This window comes from Delphinus delphis, chromosome 8 (assembly GCF_949987515.2).
Source record: "Delphinus delphis chromosome 8, mDelDel1.2, whole genome shotgun sequence".
NCBI classification, from domain to species: Eukaryota; Metazoa; Chordata; class Mammalia; order Artiodactyla; family Delphinidae; genus Delphinus; species Delphinus delphis.
Window position 1 is genome coordinate 76,905,266 of NC_082690.1, and position 25,714 is coordinate 76,930,979.

The window sequence follows — 25,714 nt, forward strand, 5'->3', positions numbered from 1 at the left end:
TGTATGTGTGCTTCCTCCTCCCTGTACTCCTCTATGGAGTTGAATTAAGACAGAGCTATTGAATTATTGAATTAAGACAGCATGAGACAAAACCAGAAGTGGTATTTGGAGAGCTCTCAAGAATCACATTAATTTGTACACACAGCAGATGAAGTTTGACCATAACAAAATCCTAATACAACCTTGCAAGTTTTGTGTTTTTTCCACTGATAGATGATGTTTCTTTACACTTGATTCTAAACATTTATTTCTCAAATTTACATAGATGTCATCTTAAAAGCATCAACATCACTTTAGAAATGATTCACTAAATATTTCCAATTCCCTGCTGTATTCTTTTGCCTGGGAACACTCCGTGAAGCTCCTTTGAGAGCTGTGGGGTGGGAGAATGAGACCACTTATTTTTGTTCTCATGGGTGAAACTTGCTTTTATTTTCAACTAAACAGAGCTGTCATCACTGGAGAGTGAAATCCCTCTGTTAATATTTCAGAAACCATGTCAGTTTCTGTGTGTAAAATATGCATGTTTGTCTTCTGCGAAATAAAACATTCAGCAAAAACAGGTCAATAAAAAGATCTTTTTAATGAGGGTGCTTTGATATTCATTGTTTAAAAAAGGTTACTATGAATTCAACCTTTTTTAAGACTGCAGAATTAAGATTAGCTTTATGATAAAACTAAAAAAACCTTTTGATATTTTGGTTTGGGGCTGTGATGATGAATAGTCAACATCAGAGGGAAGCTTTTTATATTTTTATTTTTGAGTGTTTTCTTCATTTTCAACAAAATTTATGACCATTCAAAAGAAATATACTTTGTGAATATTTTTGTTAGTCTCCTATTTTAATCCATGCCTTAATGAAATGTTACTTAAAAGAAAATATTCTTATACAAGGCTTATTAATTAACTCATCCTATTTAAAGAGCTTGACTCTGACTGCTAAGAATAAAATTTGTTTTCATATGAGTGAAATTTCCATCCAAATTTAAATCTATCTTTAAATAACTTTAAAACAGAATAGAAAATGGGGCAAAAACCATCTTGTAAGAATCTATAAACTATCTGTTGTATGCCTTAAGAAGGGGGAGTTTCTAAACTTTATCCCTCCAACTCTAGTAAAATAGGCTCCAGATGTCTTTTCTTTGAAAATTATAGTCTAGTAAATAGTTTGAGTAAATTTTCTAGTTCAGGGCTTAGTTTAGGGGCTCAATTATTTCATCTAGACCAATCTCAAAAGCTATATCCTGTGCCAGAAAAATGAAAAGTCCCTTCTAAGATCTCATCATAAAGTTATTAACCATAAGACCATTTCCCTAGCACTATGCATTTTTGAAATGAGACCAAAAATTTATAATATGATATTGCCCTTTCAGTATCCCCCCTACTTTCACATCACTGGGGTATACAGATGCAAAGATTTGGTTTTAGTGGATTCAGCCTTCTTGCTATCTTTAGTTTACCCTTATTCAGTTTGAAAGCAACAGTTGCCCCTTCTCCCGCAAAGCTTTGAAATCTTGTAGTTGGACAAGAATAGAAAACACTATAAATTTTTGAAAACCTTATAAACAAAATCAAAATGTAGAGTGGTATACAGTTAATCATGGAAACCAGAATGAAGCAGCCTTTTGGAGAGCAGAAAAAAGACCTACTGGTGACTAAGCTGGCTTCAGGTGCAGGCCCCCAACCCAAGGGGAATTTCGTGATTTACAGACTGTTGACACCTCCAGACAGACAGGAAGCCAATGAATCATATTGAAGTGTGTATTTCAGGACTGGCTGACTGTACCTTAAGCAGCTTGAAGTATTCAAAGGCCAATATAAGCAGAAATTTGGGGCTTAGTGTTGATTTTCTATGCAGTGGCATAGCTAATTTTCAGCATTCCCAGATAAAGAAAAATCTCCAGGGCAAAGTTTTCCATGTATGACTTTGTTACCAACTTCATTCAAATTTTGTTTTGTATTCAACATGGAGTGGAGCTTGTTGTTACTTTAATAACATATTTCTTATTTCACTTTGTTAAAAAAAAAAAGAAAAAGAAAAAATTGTGCAACCCAACCAGCCTGCTCCTGAAAGGTGGCATGAATCCACCTACAATTACAAATGAAATCATATTTTCCAATTGACCCAATTTATACTTTCAAATATGATGTTTTCATTTATGATTGACTTTTAATTGGCTGTGAATTCTAGCATGTTAAATTCCTCTAGCTTCACTGCCCAGTTTATGTTATTATCTTGAGAACATTAAATGTAGCAAAATGTTATACCTTGTTGGAACTAAGAATTCACGTAAGTCTAGAGGAATTAAAAAGGGTTGCCTGTTGAAGTTCATCCAGCGAGTTAGCAGCAAAAATGAATTTATAACTTGTTCTGCTATGCTCCAGCACCAACATATTCCTGCCATCCTACAAGTCTAGGAAAATTAATTTAAGGAAAGCCTATGGTGAGTTTTTTTGTAAAGGATACCAACAATAGTAATAATATAACAATAGTAATAACACTACATCTTAATTTTGAGGCTGTTACATAATTTCATTGGGTGGCATATTTTAAGAAGTTAAAACGTTGGCAAAAGGACCTCAATGCTGCAGTTTCCTGGTTGTGCAAGCTTTGATACATCAGTTATCAACAGCCGTCTCAGAGATGGTGCCATGTGTCAGACACTGTACTGGGAGTGTAATGGATACTGTTTTAATTCCTTCTAACTGTATTAAAACACAGGAATTAGAACTTGCATTTTACAGTGAACTAAAACTGAGACTCAGAAATAATGTACGTCAAGATGCCCAGAAGTTCCAGACACATGGAAGACGTTCAGTAACAGTTGCTCTTTTAACTTTCTTCTTCCTCCCTCCTCCCCTCCCTCCCTCTCTCTCTCTCCTGCTACATCAGACCTCTAGGACAGGCCACTTTCATCTGTGTTTTCCTGAGAGAAAACAGACTCTTAGAGGTTAAGTGGTTTGCTAAATTTAAAGAGTAGGTTAATGGCATAGTTAGCTCAAGTCTGCCTCAGGGAAGAATGATACCCAAATCTTCAAGTGAATATTACTGGTACTTGTCAACAGTAATGAGATGCTGGGTTGAGTTAAGTGTAATTAATGAGTGCTAGAAAGTTAAAAATGTATTTTAGTTTTGAATAGGGTTTAGAGTTTTCTAGAAGAACATTCTTGGGGGGTAAAACACTTATTTACATTTAATGTCGGTATGTTTTATTAAAGTGATATGCATTTAAAGGTCCAAAACAATGAAATCTAATTCATCTTTGGAGCCTGAACTCATTGTTATATGAGAATATGGAAATTTTTTGCATTCAAAAAAAGTAGCTATTAAGTATCTATTGTGTGCCATGATCTACACTGGCTGCTAGGTATGCTGTGAATCAGACAGTCTCTACTGTTATAGAGTCTGTGGTCTATTGCATGTTTCTACAAATGTCCTGTTAACTGGCTAATCTGTATAAAAGGTTTGAAATGTGATAAATAGTGCCTAAAGTCTTTTAGCTAATGATTTATGTAACTAAAAATTACTCTGTTCACTAGAGGCAGTTAGCAAAGCAGCAATTATTATTTGAGTTGTGCCAGCTTACACTGTTTTGTACTGAATTCTGATATAAGTTTTCCAGCTCTCAAAGGCCACCTGACGTGTGTGATGATGTCAGTTAAAATAACAAGCCCTTAGAACAGGATGACGATAACCTAAGCTTTTACATTTAATGATGTTTTAATATACTATTCACTCACTCTAAGGTATTAGACATATTGCCAACATATTTATTCTCTCTATATAGGTTATTTATTTTGTAGGTAGTCCACAGCCTATTTTGAAAAAATTTCCAAGTGACTTTTTCCTCTTCTTTCTAACACGTGATCACCTGATTAAAATGTCAGAGAAAACCTGAAGTAAGAAAACCTAGATTTGCATCTTTATTCTATTCCTAGCTCGTTCTATATTTCCTCTGGATCTGTTTTATTTATTCTGTAAAAATGAAAGGGTATAACTACATGAACCCAAAGATCCTTCCCAATTCTCAAATTCTGGAATTATCTTTGGCCTCCTTCACTTAGGTACAATTGATATGCATCTAGGAAACCAAACCAAATTTAAACTTAGCCTAAGAAAAATATGGGAGATTAGAATGCTCTTAACAACTACATCTCTGTCTTTGAACTGCTGTGGCATTTACAATTTACAACACATAATTTTTAACATATTGTTATTCTAAATTATTTTTTGTTTCTTTATTCATTTTCTTCCTCGGTAATACTGTACATGCTTTCATTATGTTGGTCTTAAAAGCATAACCAATGTACTGTATTACCCATTCTACCTTGATCTGGGTCCATAAAGATATACACATAAGAGTGAATTTCTTCTCTGTTAATTCATTTAAGGACATTTATTTGGGGAAATTGCTGTTTTCAACTTGACTCTGACTCTCTGATTTTATTTCCATTTTTAACAAGCTTATATTCAAAATAGGAGTTCAATTATAGCACTAATATCATTAAAGCTAGTAAATCTGAAAGCTGAAGACTAAATTAATATGGTAATTCATGTTATTGACTCATTAATATATGGAGTATTTTAATTTATTTTTAGTATGTTATGCATCTATTCCTTTATATGTTCATATATAGATATAAACATATATGCGTATGTATATGTAACTATAAATATATATGTATGTATGTATGGGGGTGTGCATGTTTTTCCCTGCTTAAAAGGGTGCCAATTTAAGAACATACTATTTCAATGCCAGAGAAAAGTTAATGTTGTTTTGAAAAGTTAGCAGTTTGGTCCTATGGTATAATTGGATGCAACATACGGCTAAGTGTATCATTATTACAACTTATGCATGTGTATTGATCTGGTGTCTTTTAAAAAGGTATGGTGTGGAGCCTCCTGGTTTGATAAAGTTGGAAAAAGAAATTGAACAAGAAGAAACACTCTCTGCCCCTTCTCCTTCACCTTCGCCTTCATCAAAGTCTTCTGGAAAAAAGAGTACGGGAAACTTACTGGATGATGCAGTAAGTAAAATTGGTCAAGTTTCTTATCAACACTTGGTCTTTTTTGAACTTCAAAACTTATTCTGTACAATCTTCGATCAGTCTAACCTTTACCTATTCCAATGTTATTGAAATTTACTTTAAAATCCTATGAGGGGGGCTTCCCTGGTGGCGCAGTGATTGAGAGTCCGCCTGCCGATGCAGGGGACACAGGTTCGTGCCCCGGTCCGGGAAGATCCCACATGCCGCAGAGTGGCTGGGCCCGTGAGCCATGGCCGCTGAGCCTGAGCGTCTGGAGCCTGTGCTCCGCAATGGGAGAGGCCACAACAGTGAGAGGCCCGCGTACTGCAAAAAAAAAAAAAAAAAAATCCTACGAGGAAGTTTATAGTCCCGCAATTCATTTTGAGATTCAAAACTGAGCCACTTATTTAAAATAAAGCGTCACTTAATTCTGCTGAGTAGTATCTAAAATTTTAGGATAATAAGTCATCCTCCCGAAAATTGTCTTTGAAAACACTTAAGCCTTGATAGTTTCCTTATTCACTGATAAGAAGCCTGAGGCATGGGACTTGAGGATCTTTAAAGAAGGAAAAGCAAAATACCATGGAGAAGATAATTGCCCTTTATTGACTGCCTGCTATGGGCCGGGTTCTGCCAGTATTCTTCAAGCGCTCTTGTTATCTTTAGGACAGGTTTCTTATTGAGGAACCTGAGACTTGAAGTTGAAATACCTGCTGAGAGGAAGAGAGGAGCTTAGATTCCAACCTAATTTTGTCTAACTCTCTGAGGTCACCAACCCTCAGAGTTCTTGAGACACCATCTTTGGCAGATCAGGAAATATTTTCATTATACCCTCATAATTACAGAAAACAGATTCTGGGTGTAACAGTAAACAGGATGAAATAAAATTCTCTGGCTACTTCTGTTGTGTCTTAAGTAGTGTGTCATGTGTGTGCATTTACTTCCCAGCACATATGTTTTGAGCGTAAATGTCAAAAACCTATGGGTTTTATAAAAAATGGAAACCTCGGGGATGTCAGACTGAAGTATGTCTCACATACGCAAGGAGAGTTCTTAGAAAGTAGCACCAACCATGATGCCAGTTATAAGGAATAGGCAGGATTGAAAAGGACAGCTAGCCTGTAGCTGAGAGTTTCCTTCCCAAGGGTCTGAGCTGTAAAGAGCAGGGGAAATGGCTGTTTGGTGCTGTAGGATGCAGAAAGAAAGATTCCCCCATCTTTTCTTTCTTCCATGTGACACTATAACCTATATTGCAGATTTAAATGAGCAGAAATATAACAATTTGTCTGACCGATTGAGAATTCCTATTTCTGCTAAGGGTAGCACACATAAACTTAGCCCATCAAGGTATCTTATCCAATACCAGTTTAATTTAGTTTTCCTTTGTTCAATCCACTCAGAAATGAAAGGATAGGCAGGGCATTTTAATAATACACCTAAAAGGACTTTAAAATCACAGGAATGTTTTTAATGATCAGCTACATGTCTTGAATCCTGCTGTTTCATTTTTATTTTGTAAGGTAATTGAATAACATTGTACTAATAGTAGATAATGGCACATTATTTATATATTGATGAGAACAATTTTTTCTTCTCTCTCAGTTATACTTTTTTGATTAGACTTACTTTAGAGTAAGATCTTCCTTTTAGTCTTTCTCTCATAAAAGTGCTTTTCTGGGGTTACTATGCTTGATCTTAGGCCTTTTCCTCTCAGCTCTTACCTCCATTCACTTCCTTTAATGCATTAGAGTCAGAGGTCTGACCCTTAACCTCCTAATGAATGAATTACTGAATCGAATGAATCTCTTAGTCCTCAAATTATGAGACCACTTTCTGGTGTTTGACACTGTTGAGCACTCTGTTCTTGAAATTCTTCTCCATGAACTTTATTGCTACCAGAATGATCAACCTAAACGCAACTCAGAATTGATTAAAATTGTATAAGGGCTCTATAATATCCAGGGTAAAGCCCAGACTCAGGTATGTGTCACATAAGCCCTCCATGTTCTGGCCCATTTTGTCTTTCCCAGCCTTTTTTGCCCTATGGATTCATTCTTGCATTCTGATGTATCTGTTGTAAACCTATACTCTAATCCCAAACTCCCAAGGATTTTTTATACCCTGTGTTTTTCCTCACTTGGCTTCCTCACACTGCTCATCTTTGAAATCTACTTTTAGACACCTTTTCATCTTCTAAAATTCAGGTTGTGTGGCCTTCTATAGAAAGCTTTTCTTGGCATCTCTCATCCCAGGTAAAATTGACAAATTTGTCCTTTGTACCTCAAGTTCTTTTATATATTTAATGAAGTGTTTACCTTATTGGGCATAAATACCTATTCTTCTCTAGGTATGGTCCTTGCTCTCAAAGACAAGGACCATATTTTATTCAGCTAAATCTAGTACCATGCTTATTGGATAAATTATTAATGTGGGTAATCAAAGTTTAAAAAAGACTCTCCCTTTTTCTATTTATCTGGAATGGCCATGTGCTCTGGAAATATGTGCACTTCTCAGCTCTGCTGTAGCTTTGCAGAGCGAGGAGATGTCGCCCCTTGAAACCATTTCCATGAGCCTGGGAAAGGTAGTTAGAATGGTTCCCTTTCTTCACCAGCTTGTCTCACATGTGGCCATCCCTCATCCTTGAGAAGGGGAGAAGAAGGACAGGAGGGAGAAGGTGGCGAAACAACTATGAAAGGGATTTTGGAAAAGTTTTACCTATGCTCCAGTTCAGAAGAGGTAGATGAGATAGGGACTGTCTTCAAAATGGCAAGACTGTCGCTCTGTGGTTGTTCTTCCCTACTCCAAGTTCTGTTCTCTTAGCTGGAAACAATGAAGGGGGTTTCAGAGAAGCTTTAAAGTTTGTCAGGGTTTGGGAACATAACCATCTGTATAGTGAAGGGGTTTTCATTGAATGTAGGAAATGTTCTAAGCATATATTTCTATACTGTTGCCAGCTAGAATACTATGTTCACAGTCTTCAAACTAGCATTTCTCATGCTAGTTTGAATGTTTAATCAAACACTCACACCACCAGATGACCCGTGGAAAAAGAATTCCATGCTTAGGTTAGTTTGAGAAATACAGCTTACTATAGTCCCTACCTAGAGTTTGGCAATGCATTCTGGCATATCAAAGGCACTAGTGCGTTCCGTAATAAGATCTTGTTTAACCTGGAATTTTCCATGCTTATTTGGCCACAGAAGCCTCTTACAGTCTTCTTCATTCTACATTGGGGAAATTGCATTGAAATATTTGCATTCTGTTTAAGTGATAGTTTTTCATTGAGTGTTTTATTTCAGGGACAGTGGAACAGAGAGAAAAAACATATGAACCTCACTAATGGCTTAAATCAGAGCTTCATATGTCAGATATAAAAAGGAAATAGTTCCTATGGCAACTGCTTCACTGCATATGAGGCATATATGGCCATTGGGGAGTTGAAGTTCATATACTCCAACATGTTCTTTAGAATAGGGATATAAAATATTGCTTGCAACGTTCCTGTGTTTAGTTAATACTATTGGCTATTTCTACTCTGGCAAAGTTATTATTTACATCAAAAAAAAAAAGAGAGAAAAGAAAAGAAGGAGAATAAAGAAGGGGAGTAAAAAAAAAAAAGGAGAAAAGAGTAAAGAAAAAAGAAAAAGAAAGAGACGCAGACCTGTGCTAAGATGTCATATTCCAGTGAACAGTTTCAATGACTGCCAGTTTTGAAACTTTCAATGTGTCCTCACATTTCTTTGTTGGCTACTTAGGAGAATTGTGGAAAATTGAAAAACAAAATAGGTGACCTTTTATGTGGATAATACATCCCAACTTCTTTAATCAAGCCAGACATCGTAAGAGAAACACAGTGGAGTCCATTCGGATTAATTTATTCCCCTGATGTCCTGATAGAGTGATTCGGCTGTGATAAAATGATGGGGTCAGGTTTAGAGCCCTCGTGTTGAGCCTGTTCCCACACAATGAGTTGAATACAGTTCTAAGAAGCCATTCTTACTTTCTTCCTCTTCTCCATCAACTTCCTCAGTCTGGGGATGAGAGATAGTATAATTCTGAGTAATCAGGCTCCTCTTGAAATCCCATTTCAACAAAAGCTGGCTGGGTTCCTGGCCAAAACCAGAACACCTGCCAGACTGACTTACCCCAAGGTAATGTAAGAAGCAAGATGTCATCAGTCACTGTTTACTTAACTCCCCACAGCCTGGCCATGTCTCTTCCATTTCTGCTTCCAGCTCTCACACAGCCACACAAAAGTCCTTGATCTTAAAAAGCAAGTATATTTTCAAAGCTTAGGAAGGCATTAGAGAAGGACAGGCCACTTGAGAAAGTGTTTCTTGTATTTTATTTCATTTGGTACCAATAGTTTCTGTATTTTGTCTAAAAACACTTCAAGATGGAAATACTTTCCATCCATACTTGTGATTGTCATTTCTTAGCAGAGGAACCACTTGAACACCAATTTACTGTCTGCTCAGTTACTACATCACGGTAAAGCTGTGCCAGGCGTGACTCTCCTAAAGTCTGGGCCATGTGCTTTTATGTTGCTGACTGTTGGATTTTTTTCAGGGTGGCCAAAGTCCTTCTCCCACCCTCCCTCCCTCCTTTCCTTCTTTTCTCATGGAATTATTGTGGTGCAAAGGAAAACTGTACTGCTTCTAGCAATAGTATGCAATAAACACAATTTATATATATGTATATATATATATATATATGTACACACATTTATATTTTTTTAGCATTTATTTATTTTTTTTAACATCTTTATTGGAGTATAATTGCTTTACAATGGTATGTTAGTTTCTGCTGTATAACAAAGTGAATCAGCTATACATATACATATATCCCCATATCTCCTCACATTTATATTTTTAAAACATGTCTATAAATACATATTGAAGGAGATACACATAGAGGAACACTTACAACACTTAAGACAGCACACATTCATTGGTCCTGTGACCTCACCCCCACCCCAGAATGTGGGTCTGCATTATAGAAGGGAATCCCTAGGGGTAGGATTCTATTAATACTGGGGGAGTGGGTGGATATATCTATGGCCCAAGTATCATATGGTATGAGAAATTCAGAACTCAAAGACATGGGCCTAATCGCTCACATAACGATGTTAGACAGTTCCCTCACTGTTTGAATGAAAGCCATCTCTAAGATTCTTTGAATCCAGGCTTAATCTGTCACACTGATTTCCTCCTGCGTCCTTTTTAGGTCCCTGTGCTTATTTATCCATTTATTATTTATTTATTTATCCAAACTTATCTCAATATAAGTTTTGCTTCAGGATTCCCCCACTCTTTCTAGCTTTCCCCTCTAGTGTCTTATGCTTCCATACTTTCTGGAACCTTGCTTATTCTAGGGAAACCGAGGTGCTTAAGTCCTTTACTCCAACAGGCATGTGAGTTCCTGCGTGACTCTTCCCACAGTTTTTTCTTAGTGGAAGACTGATTGAAGTCAGACCTTGAATTATTTGATGAAATGATTGAATTGCTTTGATGACAAAACTCTAGGAATCGTATCTTTGTGGAAGCAAGAATTTGGGTGAGGGCTGTCCAAGCCAATCCCTTCAGAATTTAAATTTGTTCAGCCTATAGCTTCTCAGATGTAGGCTGTACATTATTTAGATCTGTCTTCTCTGGGAACTTTGACTCAAAACACAACCTATTATGCTTTTGGGTTTTTGGTTGGTTGGTTAGTTGAAGAGAGGACAGTTATGAGACACAGCATGACAGGTTCCCAACCAAGGAAAACATAAATAAGTAAACGTTATTCCTAAAATCAAGGACTATATATTGTCTTTAATAGTCACAACTGTCTATAAGCATTATGCACTTATCATTTAGTGTATGTGTTTTGTAAAGAGTACAGAGATAGATAAAATAGGGAAAATCTGATATTCAGACATGGATTCTATAAAATACATACAAATTGTAAGATGCTGCTACAGAAATAGGTTTTGGCAGGTGGGAATTACTGAGGAGTGAATTGCTGGATTAGTCTGGATGAATTAGAGATGACTCCTTAAAGAAAGTCTCAGGATTCAAAATAAGGTTAAATAGTCTCATTTTTAAATAATAATACTTTTAAAATTCTCATTTATTTTGAAAATGAGTAAAATTAATATTAAAGTTATGACGAGGAAACATATAGACTACGTCTATATGTTTCCTCATCATAATAGACTATGTTAACGTGCCTTGTATTCTAGTTCTCAATATATTTATCTTGACAATCCAATGTACATGATCTTTTTAATCCTCTAAACGTGAGAACCCAGCTCGTCATCCCTACACTGCCAGTTGATTTGCTTGTGATTATCCTCCAGCATCATTATCATTGTCGTCATCCAGCTTATGCCTTAGTGCAGCTATTGACCTTCACAAAGTGCCTTCAGGGCCTGACCTTTACATAGTTAAGATTTAATGTGATATGTCTATGCTCACATCGTGTCCATAGTCTGATATAGAACAAATTTAAAAGCATTAATGGTTCAGGGGCCTTTGAACCCATGGAACAAATTAATCTAAAGGCAACCTGATTAAGGAGAATGAACTTGCCTGCTCTTCTATTTCAGGTGAAACGGATTTCTGAAGATCCTCCTTGCAAATGCCCGAGCAAGTTCTGTGTGGAGAGGCTCTCGCAAGGAAGATACCGAGTGGGAGAGAAGATCCTCTTCATTAGGGTAAAGTTTTACTTTTCACTTGACAGCTTGTCCTTTCAGAGCATATACAGGACTTAAGTTGCAGGTTACAGGGAAAATATGACCAGTAACTCAGCAGGAACTTCCCTTATGGTGCTTACGATTGGATTTGAAGACATGAGGTATGAAAATTTTTTATTATCATACATAATTATCACTGAGAGCTAAATAAATAGAACTTTATCTTTTTGTATGTATACACAAATATATACCCCAAACAGGTCATAGAAATCAAATAGAATGAGGAAAAGAAGAGAAAACAAATTCCTTTTTTGTCTATGCATTTAGTTTCAAAGGAAGAAAATCCACCTCAATGGGTAATAAAAACAGTATTCTGCCCTGGTTTTCCATATCTCAAGTTTGGGAAATGATTAACCTATAGGTCCTGATAACTTTCAAATTATTTGAACATGACTTTTCAAAAAGTTTGTGTTGTAAATCAGAGTGAGGACAGTCAAAACTCGTTACAACGGCATGGTTAAATGATGACTGCCATTTTTTTACTGGTTTTCTGGGTTAGAATAAAGAAACATGGGCCTGTGCCAATGAATGATTTGGTGGCCTCTATCCATTTTACAATCATCCTAATGAAAAATCTGACTAGATGTCATGAACAATTCTTGACTGTAATTATTGGCTCAATAAAGTAGCATTTCAGGCTGTGATCTGTTTTGTTAATAATTGAGAGAATTTAATCTCTCAAATTACATTTGCTGCTTTTCCTGAGACCAAGAATTCTTCTTTTCAAAAATAAGAAAGTGAAAAATAAAGCACTGATATACTCCTAGAAATCTGCAATTATAAGTATGAGTCCTTCTATCTTATTTTTAGTCATTTCCTAAAGAATAGAGGTTATGATTCTGAGAAGCTATATTGTCTTGTCATTTGAATAAGTTAAAATATTTTCCTTTTTATTTTATTTTGTAGAGCTGAATAATTTGGATGTGTACATCTAATACAATCAGTGAACATTCTTAACATACTCAAATCAGTGATGACCCAGTAGAAAATTTTTCCAGTGTAAAGTTTTCTTTTTAATGACCACTTTTGACTGAAAGTTATTTGTACGACAATTTTTTAAGGCTCTACAAGATGTAATTTAAAGAAAAGTTTAATTATAATTAGCCTTCAAAAATAATGTCAATCATTTTGTATTTTAATCTAACATTAAGTCAGTGTTTATTGATCTAACAAAAATGTTCAGGTAATAATTGCTATTTTGCTTTGGAAAGGCAATGAAAGGGATATAATGATATGTTATTATTAGGGGCTTGAGAACCAATTTAGGAGACTGGCCTCCCTAGAGTAGACAATTGGCCCAGTCATCACTTATTGTTTTTTGTTACAAGGATAACATGTTTATTTTAGCCAACCAGCCTGCTTTTGCTTTAACACATTAGTAAATGGTGATTTAGTAGTACCTCCACAGATGTGTTTAAATTTTACTAAGTTGGCCTTTCTCAACTGAAGCTCAGCCTTCTTGAGACTATTAAGTCCTGAAGCTTAGAATCAAAACATAGGGTTTTATTTATTTAACCAATTATTCTTTTTTATAATGAAAGTGTTGACAAAACACATGATTAATAAATTAGATGTTTTTCCCTCTAATGTAACCTAATATCTTTAGGCAAAAATATATATATTACATACATTTATTTGTATCTGGTCTTCCATATTTAGTCAACTCTCAAAGAATTTGATGTCTATATTTGTGAATAACATAAGTGTATCATATTTAACATTTAAAATATTTTTTGATGTTCCATTTTTCTTTTCAGTAAATAGTTTCCTTTTGGTGAAACCTATGCATGTATTGTTTGTAAAGGAATTGAGACTCACTTTACTGAAGAAAATTGCATCAGATTCCTTAGTGATAGCATTCGAATTTAATATCAGTTACCACAGTAGAACATAATGTGCAGTTTCATGCTTCTATAGTTCCAGGAGAGCCTGCAGTAAGAGAACTGACTGTAATGTGGTTATTCACTGATTGGCCCAGCAAGTTATAGCATCATGTTGCTGTGATAGATGTTTTAAAATAGTGTTTTAGTGAATTTTAGTCGTTCACTTTTTCTCATTTTGCTCCATCCACATATAATCTGTACTTTTTTTTTTTCTTTTTTTGGTGGAAACTTCCCCATTTGGTGGAGAGACCATACGTTTATTTTACATTTGTGTAACCAAAGGGCCCATTCAGTCATTTCCCCCAACAAAGGGCTAAAGATCTCAGAGGAGCATGACCTTGCCTGTGGAATAACAACACTTTCTTTTATTGTTCTCCTTTGGTTCTTTTTTTAAACCCTCCTACCTTCTTGTAACCTCATCAGTTTTTTTGGTTTTTTTTTTAACCTCATCAGTTTTGAGTGAAGCAACCATTCTAATTACCTCTTCTCCAAAGCCACAGCCTTAGTTCAGGCCCCATCAGCTTTTCTTTTTTATTTTATTTATTTTATTTTTTATGTACTTAGTGCCACTGAACCGTACAGTTACATATGGTTAAACTAGTATGTTTTATATTATGTGACTTTTACCACAATAAAATTTTTTTTTTTTAATTTGTACTATTTTTTTTTTTTTTGCTGTACGCGGGGCTCTCACTGCTGTGGCCTCTCCCATTGCGGAGCACAGGCTCCGGACTCACAGGCCCAGCGACCATGGCTCACGGGCCCAGCCACTCCGTGGCACGTGGGACCCTCCCGGACCGGGGCACGAACCTGTGTCCCCTGCATCGGCAGGCGGACTCTCACTGCGCCACCAGGGAAGCCCTGACCCATTTTTTTTTTATCTTAATTTTTTAAAAAGAAAGAATCTATTACTGCCTAAATTGCAAAAGAAACTACTTGTCAAAAAAGGAAAATATCCATTAATATATTTTCATTTCAATTCTTATCTTTTGGCTTGTCAGGGGTCCATTTCTACCCTGATGGAGTAAAGGGATTCTACCAAAACTTTTCTTGTATCTGGTTATCCCTAGAGACTTTTTACCTCTCATTCCCTGGAGTTCAGGAATTGAAATTTCACAGGCAGGCCATATGCACCTTTCAACACATATTTTTCCCTGTTTCTTTCTCTGCACTGAATGGATGAACTAGAAATGTCTCACTGATGTGTGCGCACCTTGGCCAGTACTTTTGGATTTGTGGCAGGGGCTATATTTAATTGATTGTCATTCTGCACTAACACATTATAAGGAGTTGGCAGTTATTAGTCAAAAAAAACTCAGAGGTATTGATTTTCAAACGATAGTTAGATGGTTGTTGCCGCTAATATCTTAACTTTAAGTTTCTTTGAACACCTGAATTAAGTAGAGAGTGCCTTTGGTCAAATTCTCAGACACACTAGGGGAATGATTGCCTCATGGTATCTGCGTTGCTGTTCTGGGTTTCTTAAGTTTGCATTTTTAACATTGGTGTATTTTAAACTTTGTCCTCTTTGCTAAGGCTTCCAAATATAGTCATATTTACGACATAGTACATAGTAAGTGGATACATTTATGCATATTATTTCATAACATGAAATATATATGGTATCTTAGCATCTGTCTCCTAGTTTTCTGTCCGTCCTGAGAGCAGCCATGTCTTCCTGTGGTCATAATGAACCTATCCATGCAAAAAAAACAATTTAGGTTCCTTTCAAGCTATTAAGAATGTTGACTTACTTTTAGTTAAAGAGAACACACTAGTTTGCATTTTACCAAGGTTTATATATATATATAAATGGGATTCTACAGTATACACTCTATTTTCTGGCTTTTTTTCACTCAGCATAATTATTTTAAGATTCATCAATGTTGTTGCCTGTGTTAATAATTTATTGTTATTGCTAAGTAGCATTCCATTATATGGATACACTAAAATTTGTCCATGCATTCACTTATATCAATAAGACATTTGGGTGGTTTCCAGTTAGAGATTATTACAAATAGAGCTGCTGTGAGCATTTATGTATAAATCTTTGTATGGACATATGCTTTAATTTCTGTTGGCTAAATACCTAGGAATGCAAAGCCTGATTTGTATGGCAGGTTTATTTTTAACATTATAATAAATTGCTTACTGTTTAAAAAAAATAAAATAAAGAGAGCACAATCACCAAAAAACACTGACATAGAAAACACTATCCCTTAGAAAGTCATAAATACATGATTCTATTAATAAGTCTCTATCTAACACAATTACTCCTGATTTACTCTTCTTAACGTGAGCCAGAGTTAACAATTTTATGTCTAACCAAATTCCAAAGTTTGTTGACAACACCCAATGACTTGACTTATGTATGGTTTTATGGTTATCATATATATGAACACATTTTCTCATTATGCATTCAAATCAACACAATAGCGACACAAAAGAATGAAAAAATTAAGAATGTGTGCAGATTACAGAGAAAGAGTGCAGAAGACATTTCTGCAGATGATATCTTTGTTAAGCATATGTTTTGTCTGTGGGTTTCTAGAAACCAATGTATGAATAGATACTTTGCATACATGGCTATCTAATGTTACTTATGTAGATGCATCTATATTCTCATGTAGACATGTTTGTTTATATGCACAGGTCTCCATTTAAAGGTGAAGGAGTAATCTCAATATAAAGAATATATATAATATATTATACATAATATAAAGAATCCTTTAGTACAAGGGGAAACCTCCAAGGTTTCTGACAGTGGCTTTTAGGCAAATATGCTAATAATCCCCTGCTAAAGTGGTAATTCTCTTGTTTCTAGTTTATCAAACACAATTTCTCATAGCCAGATTTTTGCCCTGCACCTTGCAATGAACAACACTGCTTTTGAACTATCCGGTGGACAAAGCTAAATGCAGCTAATTTCTAACTGTGTGGTACAGATACAGATTTACTCTCTTCCAAGGTTTAAATATAACAGCTATTTTTCACTGACTTTTGAGTGATGATAAAACCTCCTTGCTGATGTCTGTAGTAACAGAGATTTAGATATTACTATTTAGCCATGCTGTGTATCTTTGAAATGTAAATAGATGAATCTCAGCCTAATGTTATGATTTTGAGGAGGAGAGAAGTAAGAATTTTCCTTTGTTCTTTTGTTCATTCAGTTAGTTGGTATCTACCCGGGCTTCAAGTATTGAGAAGTCACTTGACAATATAAAGCTGAATAAGCTTGTAGGAAGGTTTTCAGAAATATGTGTTAGATGCCATGAAATGTCTATACTATTTGATTTGTCAACCCCAATGCAACAATGATCATAGTCCATGTAAACAATCTAACAGTAATTTTTAAAAGTGGTTCCCAGAAAAACCTGGGAACTTGTTAGAAATGCAAATTCCTGGGCCTCACCCCAGACCTATTGAATCAGAAGCTCTGAGGGTGGGGTCCAGACACACGTGCTTTAACAAGCCTTCTAGGTGATTCTGATGCATACTAAAGTTTGAAACCACTAATCTAAAAGAAAGAACTAACTATATGAAGGAAGAGATTTGTTGTATCAATATAACAGCACAATTGGCAATCACTTGCATGTTTGATCATGGAAGAATATAACCATTCAGGTACTAGGAATGATCGTTTTGAAGACTTCTCTGTATCATTGTGAGAAAAATACTGAAGATATAATGTTAAGTGGAAAAAAACCCAGGCTTTGAAATTGTGTTTACATATAAAAATACCCGTGTAGAAATGATGTATAATTATGATTAAGACTTGAAGTGAACAGGAATAATTGAAAATGGTTTTTAATTTTCAGAGGTCATTAAATTATGAGTGATTATTTTTTTCTGTTTTGCATTTATTTCTGATGATGAAAAATAAGAACTCTTTAAAAGAAGAGAAGTCAGCAACCTGATACAGTTGCAAATGTGAGAATAAATAAAAGGATTTCTAAAAGGTGTCAGATTAATCAGCTCACTGCTCATTTTTCTGGTCCTTTGCCTAAGCTTCCGATCTTCTGGACAAGGGTAAGGAAGTTCATTGGAGACATGGTGTTGTCTAGACCAGGGAGGGCTTTGCATTTTGTTGTGAACTTGTACCATATTTTTCCTGGGATGAACCTCTTACCTTTCCTTATTGTTCTGTACTATTTTATTTCTCCATTTTGAAAATTCACTCAAGTTGTTTTCCGTTAGCACTAGGAAATGTGTAAACATCTTAATAATGTCCCTTCTCTTTGCAGACCCCATGAGTAAGCCATATGCTTAGTTTTGTCTCTGCTAGTCATTAAGGCTTTAATCATTTGATATCTCTTTCCTTTAAGGCTCAATTTTTAGTGACATGCAAATAATCTAATATTACGCAATAAACTGATCTGTGATAATGCATGAAATGGGTGTAAATGGCTCTAATGAGTAGAACATCCATGGGGGTAAGATCTTTACACTTAACACAGTTGCTCTAGTGTTCTGATAGTAGAAGCATGAGAGCAAGCCAGTGGGGTCACATGTTGTGAAGTAGCTGACTTTTTTGGTGCTACTTGCTTTGGGCACTAATATGATGAATAATTTTTTACTTAACTACAATTTACCACTACCCTAATTTTAGCATTGTTCAAAGCGTGTTCCAAGGAATTATAGTTCCAGAAGACGTTCAAAAATATAATTCATAAAGAAGAAGGGTCATAGTAATGGGTTTAAACAGGCTTCTTTAATAACTCTTATTATTGATAATTGACTCAGCCTCTGTCTGAGCAGGTGTGATATATCTCACTTTAACCTCTCATTGTGGTGTGGGAAGCACTGTTGCCATTCCCATTTTACAGCTGAGAAACATAGAGGTTAAGTAACTTCCCAGGTTATAAGGGAATAAGTGAGGAAAGTGAGGTTCAAAAGCCTAACTCCTGAATTTACACTCTTTACCACTAAGCAATACTGATTTATTTATCTGGGATTTCTTGGAGGGTTGAATATACTAATGTGATCTATTAATCACTAGAATGAGATGTATTATGTAGCATTTTCCAAATGTATCTGACTGTAGAAATGGTCCCTCTGCCACCTTTTTTTTTTCTTTCCCCAGAGCATTATCCTGGGCTAGGGGGTCATGAAAACATACTTTGGGAAAGACATTATCAATCAAATCAATTAAAAAATAATTTGTAACATAGAATTATATGGAAATGAAAGTTTTCTACATTTTCCAGAACTAAAATCCATATATATCAAAGTACTTCTAAGAAATACTGAATTTATACTCAGTTTTACCTATAAGTTCCATTTGGAAATTATGATTCAAGGAAATGACTAGAAAACTTTAAAGGAAAGGCAGCTAAAATTTTAAAAGTATCATTTGTGCCAGGCATTGTAACAGGTGCTTTATATACATTGTCTCACTGAATCCTCTACCACTCAGCTGGGAAAATGTTTTTATCCTTTTGTTACAGGTAAAAAGACAAAGACTTAGGTTAAGATCTCAAGTAAATAGTATGATACACAAAATCTAGATCCTGTCTCCCAAACCCATAACACACTCCATTCCAAGCAGCTTCCCTATGGAATGTCCATCAGATGCAGATTTTTATTCACAAGGTTAGTTAGTCCTCTAAAAAGGACTTGCGACTTTTTACAATATGTTTAAGGCTCAGCTGTATAGTAGTGTATTCCTTATATCATTTTTACTTTACATATATTCAGAATACAAAGGGCATTACAATTGCATAATCAGTAGTGCTATGTAATGTAAGGAAAGGAATATAATTTGTTTGCTTGACTGTATTGGGATAGTAATAAAATTATAACAATATTTATTAGGTGTTTACATGTATGTTAGACACTCTTCAAAATGGCTTATATGGCCTATATAAGAAAATAAGATATATTCTTTTCTGTCTTGATATCTTTTTAGAAGAAGTCAAAAGATAATTTTTTATATTGCCAGTATAGTCTTCTTGAGTCTTCTTACTAATTGTTGATATTTTTAAGTGTATTAATATTATTTCAAGACATTTTAATAGCAGATTTTCATAGTTGGGTAAAACCATATCAGGTTTCATGCTAACACTCTAAAGGGTCTCGGTATTTTTTTTTCCTTCACATTTTAAGAAATCTGACTACTTAAGAAGCCTAAAGAAAAGGCAATGAATAATTTAATTGGAAGTCAGCAAAGGGCTTTGAAATGTTATAGAGTCATTATACTAGTTCTGAATTAAATCAGCGCAGATCAATGGAAAAGTCACACACATTGCTGTTGATTCCTTGTAATTACTTCTTTACCATAAAAATTCTTCTGGGTTATATCTGTGTGGTAGGAATCAACTCACTATAACAAGCCAAGCAAGAGAGGTACCAGAGCTCTGTTGCTATAGCAACCCAACCTGCCGATGTCTTCTAGGACTTGCTCTAAGGGAAGGTCCAATGATAGCGAGTAATATTACTTTCTTTTCTGTTCTTATGACACATATTGATTTACTGTGAATAAAAAGTAGCATGGTTCAAATTGCATACCTTTCCTGGTAATGAAAAATGGGCTCTTGTGTAAAAATGCAAAGGAGTTTTAAACTAGTAGCAAGGAGTAAAACTTTCATTTATCTTAGTGGAAACATTGCACAAACAGCCATTAGTCAGCAGTTGAATGTTGAAAATTCACTTTTTTTGAATAACAAGGATATAAATATTTCATCTAATTTAGCAATTTATGGGAGCAGTGATTATGATTTCAAAACTCTAATGGCTTATATTAATTTCTAGGGAAAAATATGGCTACGTTTGCCTCTGATATATGTAAAATCTCAAAACATTTATAAGTGTTCTAATCCATGATGAGAGAAACATGGCTGTTACTAGCACATGAATATTTCCAGACTTAGTACCTTTCTTTGCCCAGCTACCTCAAAACTGAACACTAATTCAGGAAAAGCAAGCATATTCAAAATTTTAAATATATTCAAACTCTTTAAATTCAGATTTCTTTTTAATAATATCTTTGCTCTATTAAAGACACTCATTTCTCTGTAATTTATTCATGTTCAATAAGGCTGGTCTAATAGGATATAATTTACACTTTGGTAACACATCTCTCAAAGGACTTTGCAAATGTTAATGTCTTCTTAACCTCTTCTTTCGGAGAAAGGCATATATCTTAGATGAGTGCAAAATAAACAAAGTGATCAACCACCACTGTAAAAAAAAATCAGCTGATGGTATGTTGCCCTTCTGAGATTTATTCCTTGAGAATGAAAACCTTTAAACATAGAAAAATTTATACCAGACTTTGTCTAAGATTACACCCAACACTACATTTGACACCAAATTTGAAAGCAAGAAAAAATGCAATTTGATATCTCTTACAAGAATGGAAAGAGTAGTGTATCTGGGCCATTTTCCATATTCCTATTTAAGTTAGAGAATTCACTTGTTCTCTTCCCGTTGAATTGTTAGGAAGTACATCAAGTGTGAAGAACAATAAATAAATGAGAGCTCAAAACCAAAAATCCTTTTTCCCTGAGAATTTACCATTATTAGCCACTTAGCAATGAGTAGATTTTTTTAAATTTTGTGTCTTCCTTTTACCTGAACTGATAAGCATTTTTATTCATCTCCAACTGAATTAGCAAGGTTTAGCATGCCTTTAAGTTGTACAATACACGTGTGACTCTATTCCACCTTGAATCATTTTCTTTTGCCAGTACACTGCCTCTGGAATAAATGGACGATTTTTTTTCACTAGCCACAAATCAAAATTATTTAAACTTACGGAAGCATTGAAAAATTAAATGGCTTCATTGAGGAAATGCACAGGTCCTCTGATCTGCATTCCCAATTTCTGCATTGCTATACCCTTCCTGACATTAAGATAAATTTGTTGCATATATATACATCTTTTTTTTTTTTTTTTTTTTGCGGCACGCGGGCCTCCCACTGCTGTGGCCTCTCCCGCGTTGGAGCACAGGCCCCGGAAGCGCAGACTCCGTGGCCATGGCTCACGGGCCCAGCCACTCGGCGGCACGTGGGATTCTCCCGGACCGGGGCACGAACGCACGAACCCGTGTCCCCTGCATCGGCAGGCGGAGTCCCAACCACTGCACCACCAGGGAAGCCCACATCTATATGCATCTTATATAGTGGTATATGTATGTGTGTGTATGTACACATGCGCGTGTGTGTAGTGAAAAAGCACAATTTAGGGAGTTAAATAAGTCCAATGATTTGGCATTTTTTATTTTAAAAGAGATCTCAGGTTGATTTTTCTGTGCCAGAGATTTGAATTCCTTATCAAGAAGTTTGTGAGAAAAATTGATCTTTTATTTTGTCTACATTTCTTTACATATACGATTTAACACTCATGGATTGTTTTCTGTGTGTCAGGTGCTTTTCTAAGTACTTTCCTTGGATTCTTTTATTTAGCCCTCACAACTCTTTGAGATAGGTGCAATTATTATCTCCATTTTAACAATAAGGAAACCAGTATTAGGAAGTTAATTACTTGCCAAATGTCACGCAGCTGTAGGAATCAAAACCTTTCTTTGAATTCAATATATCTGATTTCACAGCCCATGATCTTAACTATATGCTATTCATTCTATTTCAGACTATCTAGTCATGTGGCGTGTGGTGTTGTGTGTATTGCTGTTCAGCGTTTCAACATCCACTAATGATTGACCTGTACTTAATGTGCAGCTCCTAATTTGCTTATTCCTTTGCTGATGTGGTTTGGTAAAACATGGAATTTAATAGCCAGTCCCTGTTAGAGAGACAGAAGAGAGTACCCAGGAAACAGTCTTATAAAACAATAGCAAACCATCCCCCCACAAACAATTCAGAAAAACCAGGATAGCTTTCACATTGTTCAACATAGTTATTGATTTTTTTTTCATATATTGACCATACTTGAAAAATCTTCCCAAAGCGACAATTTATTTGATGAATGAACAAACTAAGGAATATTCTCAATTTACTGCAATTATATATTTCCATTTCCAGTTTGCTTTTATGTTATTAAGATTAAATCCCCTTAATTTGATTATATATGAAAGGATTTTCTGAACATACTGTGGTGGAGTAGGGAGGTGAAATTGCCTTTTGTACCTTTTAATATTTTTATTAAAGGGATTAAATTAGACTTATGATGAAGTATGAACTGAAAATTTTTGGCATGGCAATTAATGCTTTTGAATCAAGTTTCCTAAAAATAAGTTTTGAGTAATTTTTAAATAACATTTTTTCCTTATCTTGTTACTTGATGGAGGCTAGAGTATTTCTTACTTTTATATGGTTTGTAAAGTACACTTACTTATACATTATGTCATTTTTTTATCACTACTCTTTAAAAAAATCAGTGTGATTGTTAATCTACATATCTTATTGATGAGGAAACTGCAGATAATAGAGATTTAAGAACTTTCCCAAGGTAATCCAGCTAGTAAGTGGTTGATCCAGGATTAAATCATATTATAATTTTTATATACTAAATTCCATATATTTAAAATGTCACACAATAAAATTTCCCTTTGAAGTTTTAATTTTTATAAATTTTAGCATAACTGAAAACCCTTTGTTGTTCCTTATGTTTTTGATTTAAGAATCATTTGCCTTGTGTTACATAATAATATGAAATTGTAAAGTTTATAAGATCTTTCTTTCTTCCTTTTGTAGTCTTCCCAACAAGAACATTTCTTGGTTTACATGTTCTATGCTGGTATAAATGTGAATGATTTTTTAATGATTGAAACCTGAATGATTTTTTGCAAAAGGGAAAGAAATGGAACAATTATACACAAAGGGTATTGTGTTCTTGAATTATTGATGAGTCTTCCAGCAGCCAGAGAACAAACCTGGGAAATGTCTGTCATTATAAATTGTACGTAATCCTTCCAAGGGCTCAAGTTGCATAAACAGGATTCAGCCAGATTCATTAAGAAACATACTTTGCAACTGTGGCCATCTTGAGTTTGTACTGAATGTAGTCAAGCATGGTAGCAATTTTGTCATTACAACATTGACTATAATAAATTAGAGCTCATTTATTTAGTGGTATCTTTTTCATAAAATCAATGAGTTAAATTTCTGCAGACTTGGTCATGTTAGACCTTGCTTTGTCTTTATCTTCTAATACTTGACATTTTGAATTTCAGTTCCTCAGTAAAAACATGGAATCTTGGTTCTGGACCCAGCAGGTGCCTTCACCACCTAACTGCCAAGACTTTTATTTCAGGAATCTTACTGATTCACGTCAACTTTTCATTCGCTGGAATGGTGTGTTCCGCTCTTATTAGTATTAACATTTTCATCTGAAGCTTGGTTGTATGTTGTTTAGGATATATTCTGCCATTTCCTGCCATCTTGTTAGAAGCATACTAAGATCTTGAGGAAATCGTTGTGTAGATTTTGGGAGGAACAAGGTATAAGAATTTGGGTTTAATATTGGCCTTAGGATATATACTCAATAGAATATATACTCAGTTTGCTTTACTATAATGAAAATCCTGATGTTACCAAAAAAGTTTTAAATCACAGTGAGTTATTTAGAGATATTTGCCCTGTTTCTCTAAAAGGAACATCAGCAAGAAATCACTCTTCTTCTAGCTGCAGCTTTCTCTTATATTCATTTCCTTTTACATACTAGCTTCTCTTGCCAACTTCTAAGTCTCCTGCACTGTACTCACAACTTGTTCTTCCAGAGCTCTTGGCTATTATGGAGAAATGCCTTCTCTCTAGTCCAGAGGTTTTATAACCTAACTTGTAATACAGCTACATTTTAGGGCACTATAAACTCCATGGAAAAATTATAATTATTTGAGCTATCACCATGTAAAGGGCTTTCTCATTCTCTCTCTTTCTTTTAAACTAGCTCTATAATTTTTGGGGGGTCAATTTCACAGAAACTGACACCTTAGTTAACAGTCTTTACCTTTTACTCTAAACATGGTCACTTGTATTTTTCTTGAAATCCAGCCTCATAGAACATGTGGGGCAGAGATGATTGGATAGTCTCTCTGAGGCCTCATTTGAAGGCAGGTAAAGGGAAGACCTGGGATTTCAAATTCACTTCTAACTTTGGCATTAGGCATAACGTCTCCAAGGATCCCATTCCCTAACTGCAACACCCAGACAAATAGTAACACATTAATTTGTCATCATCCACCAGTGTGTTAGCCATGATAATGTCACCCGGTCTAGGACTCTTTAGATAATCATGGTCTTTAGAAGTCCTGGGCTAATAGAAAAATTATGGAAAGTCGTATGGCACACAGAACCTTAGGAGTTTTATTAGCCTGTCTACCTAAGGCTAAGGTAGGCTTCAGCCTTGCACAGAGAGGAACTTTGGACCAAAATGTATATGTCAAAAAATCCCTCTCCCATGGTGATGTTTACAAAATGTCTTTCTACCTTCTTCTAAGTTCCCTAACAATCTACAACCAACATGACAAGGAGCCAAAGTGTTCTCAGAAGCCAAGAGCGGAGTGTGTCTCATATCCAACCTTGGAAAGCTCATCTATCTCCTGTATTTACTCAACGTCTTATAACAAAGAGAAATCCTCCAATGAGCACTGAAAGAATTCCAAAGAAGCCTGGGTTTTTAAACTGACATCCTGGCACCAAGGATTGAGTAAGGTCTTTCTTCATGTACAGCATCCGTAGAACTGGTGGATAACACAATTATATATATCAGCTAGAGGAAAGGTAAAGATGAAATATTCTAAGGATAAAATGGAAGATAGCCTTGAATAATAAGTTACAGACATAATACTATCTGATCATGGGAAGGGAAATGAATGTTTCCCAAGGATAACTTTACTTTGGAACCCTGACGCTTAAGCTGAGAATCTGGGACCTGTCCTTCAATTCTGACTGAAGGACTTTCAACCAATGACCTTTCAGATAAACTAGGCATCTCGCTGTGAGTATGTGACCATTGTGAGATTAGAACACTGCATAAATACCTTTTTAATTACAACAGAAGGAAATGGTAGTGTACCCACGTGTCACAATTTTCTGAGTGGAAATACAATGGTAAGGCCTTGAATAAAAGCAATAGACCAAGTAAGTGGGGAAGTAAGGTCAAGA

The 25,714-nt window shown here is 35.3% G+C and overlaps 1 protein-coding gene across 3 annotated transcripts in view; it reads left to right on the forward strand.

Annotated features, from left to right (window-relative positions):
- GAS2 (growth arrest specific 2) overlaps positions 1-25,714 on the forward strand; it is a 124,866-nt gene that overhangs the window by 60,755 nt on the left and 38,397 nt on the right. For all 3 annotated transcript variants that reach the window (XM_060018613.1, XM_060018611.1, XM_060018614.1), the window contains exons 6-7: positions 4,888-5,029; positions 11,619-11,726. In XM_060018613.1, coding sequence (XP_059874596.1) covers positions 4,888-5,029; positions 11,619-11,726 — 250 coding nt within the window. The remainder of the gene's footprint in view (positions 1-4,887; positions 5,030-11,618; positions 11,727-25,714) is intronic.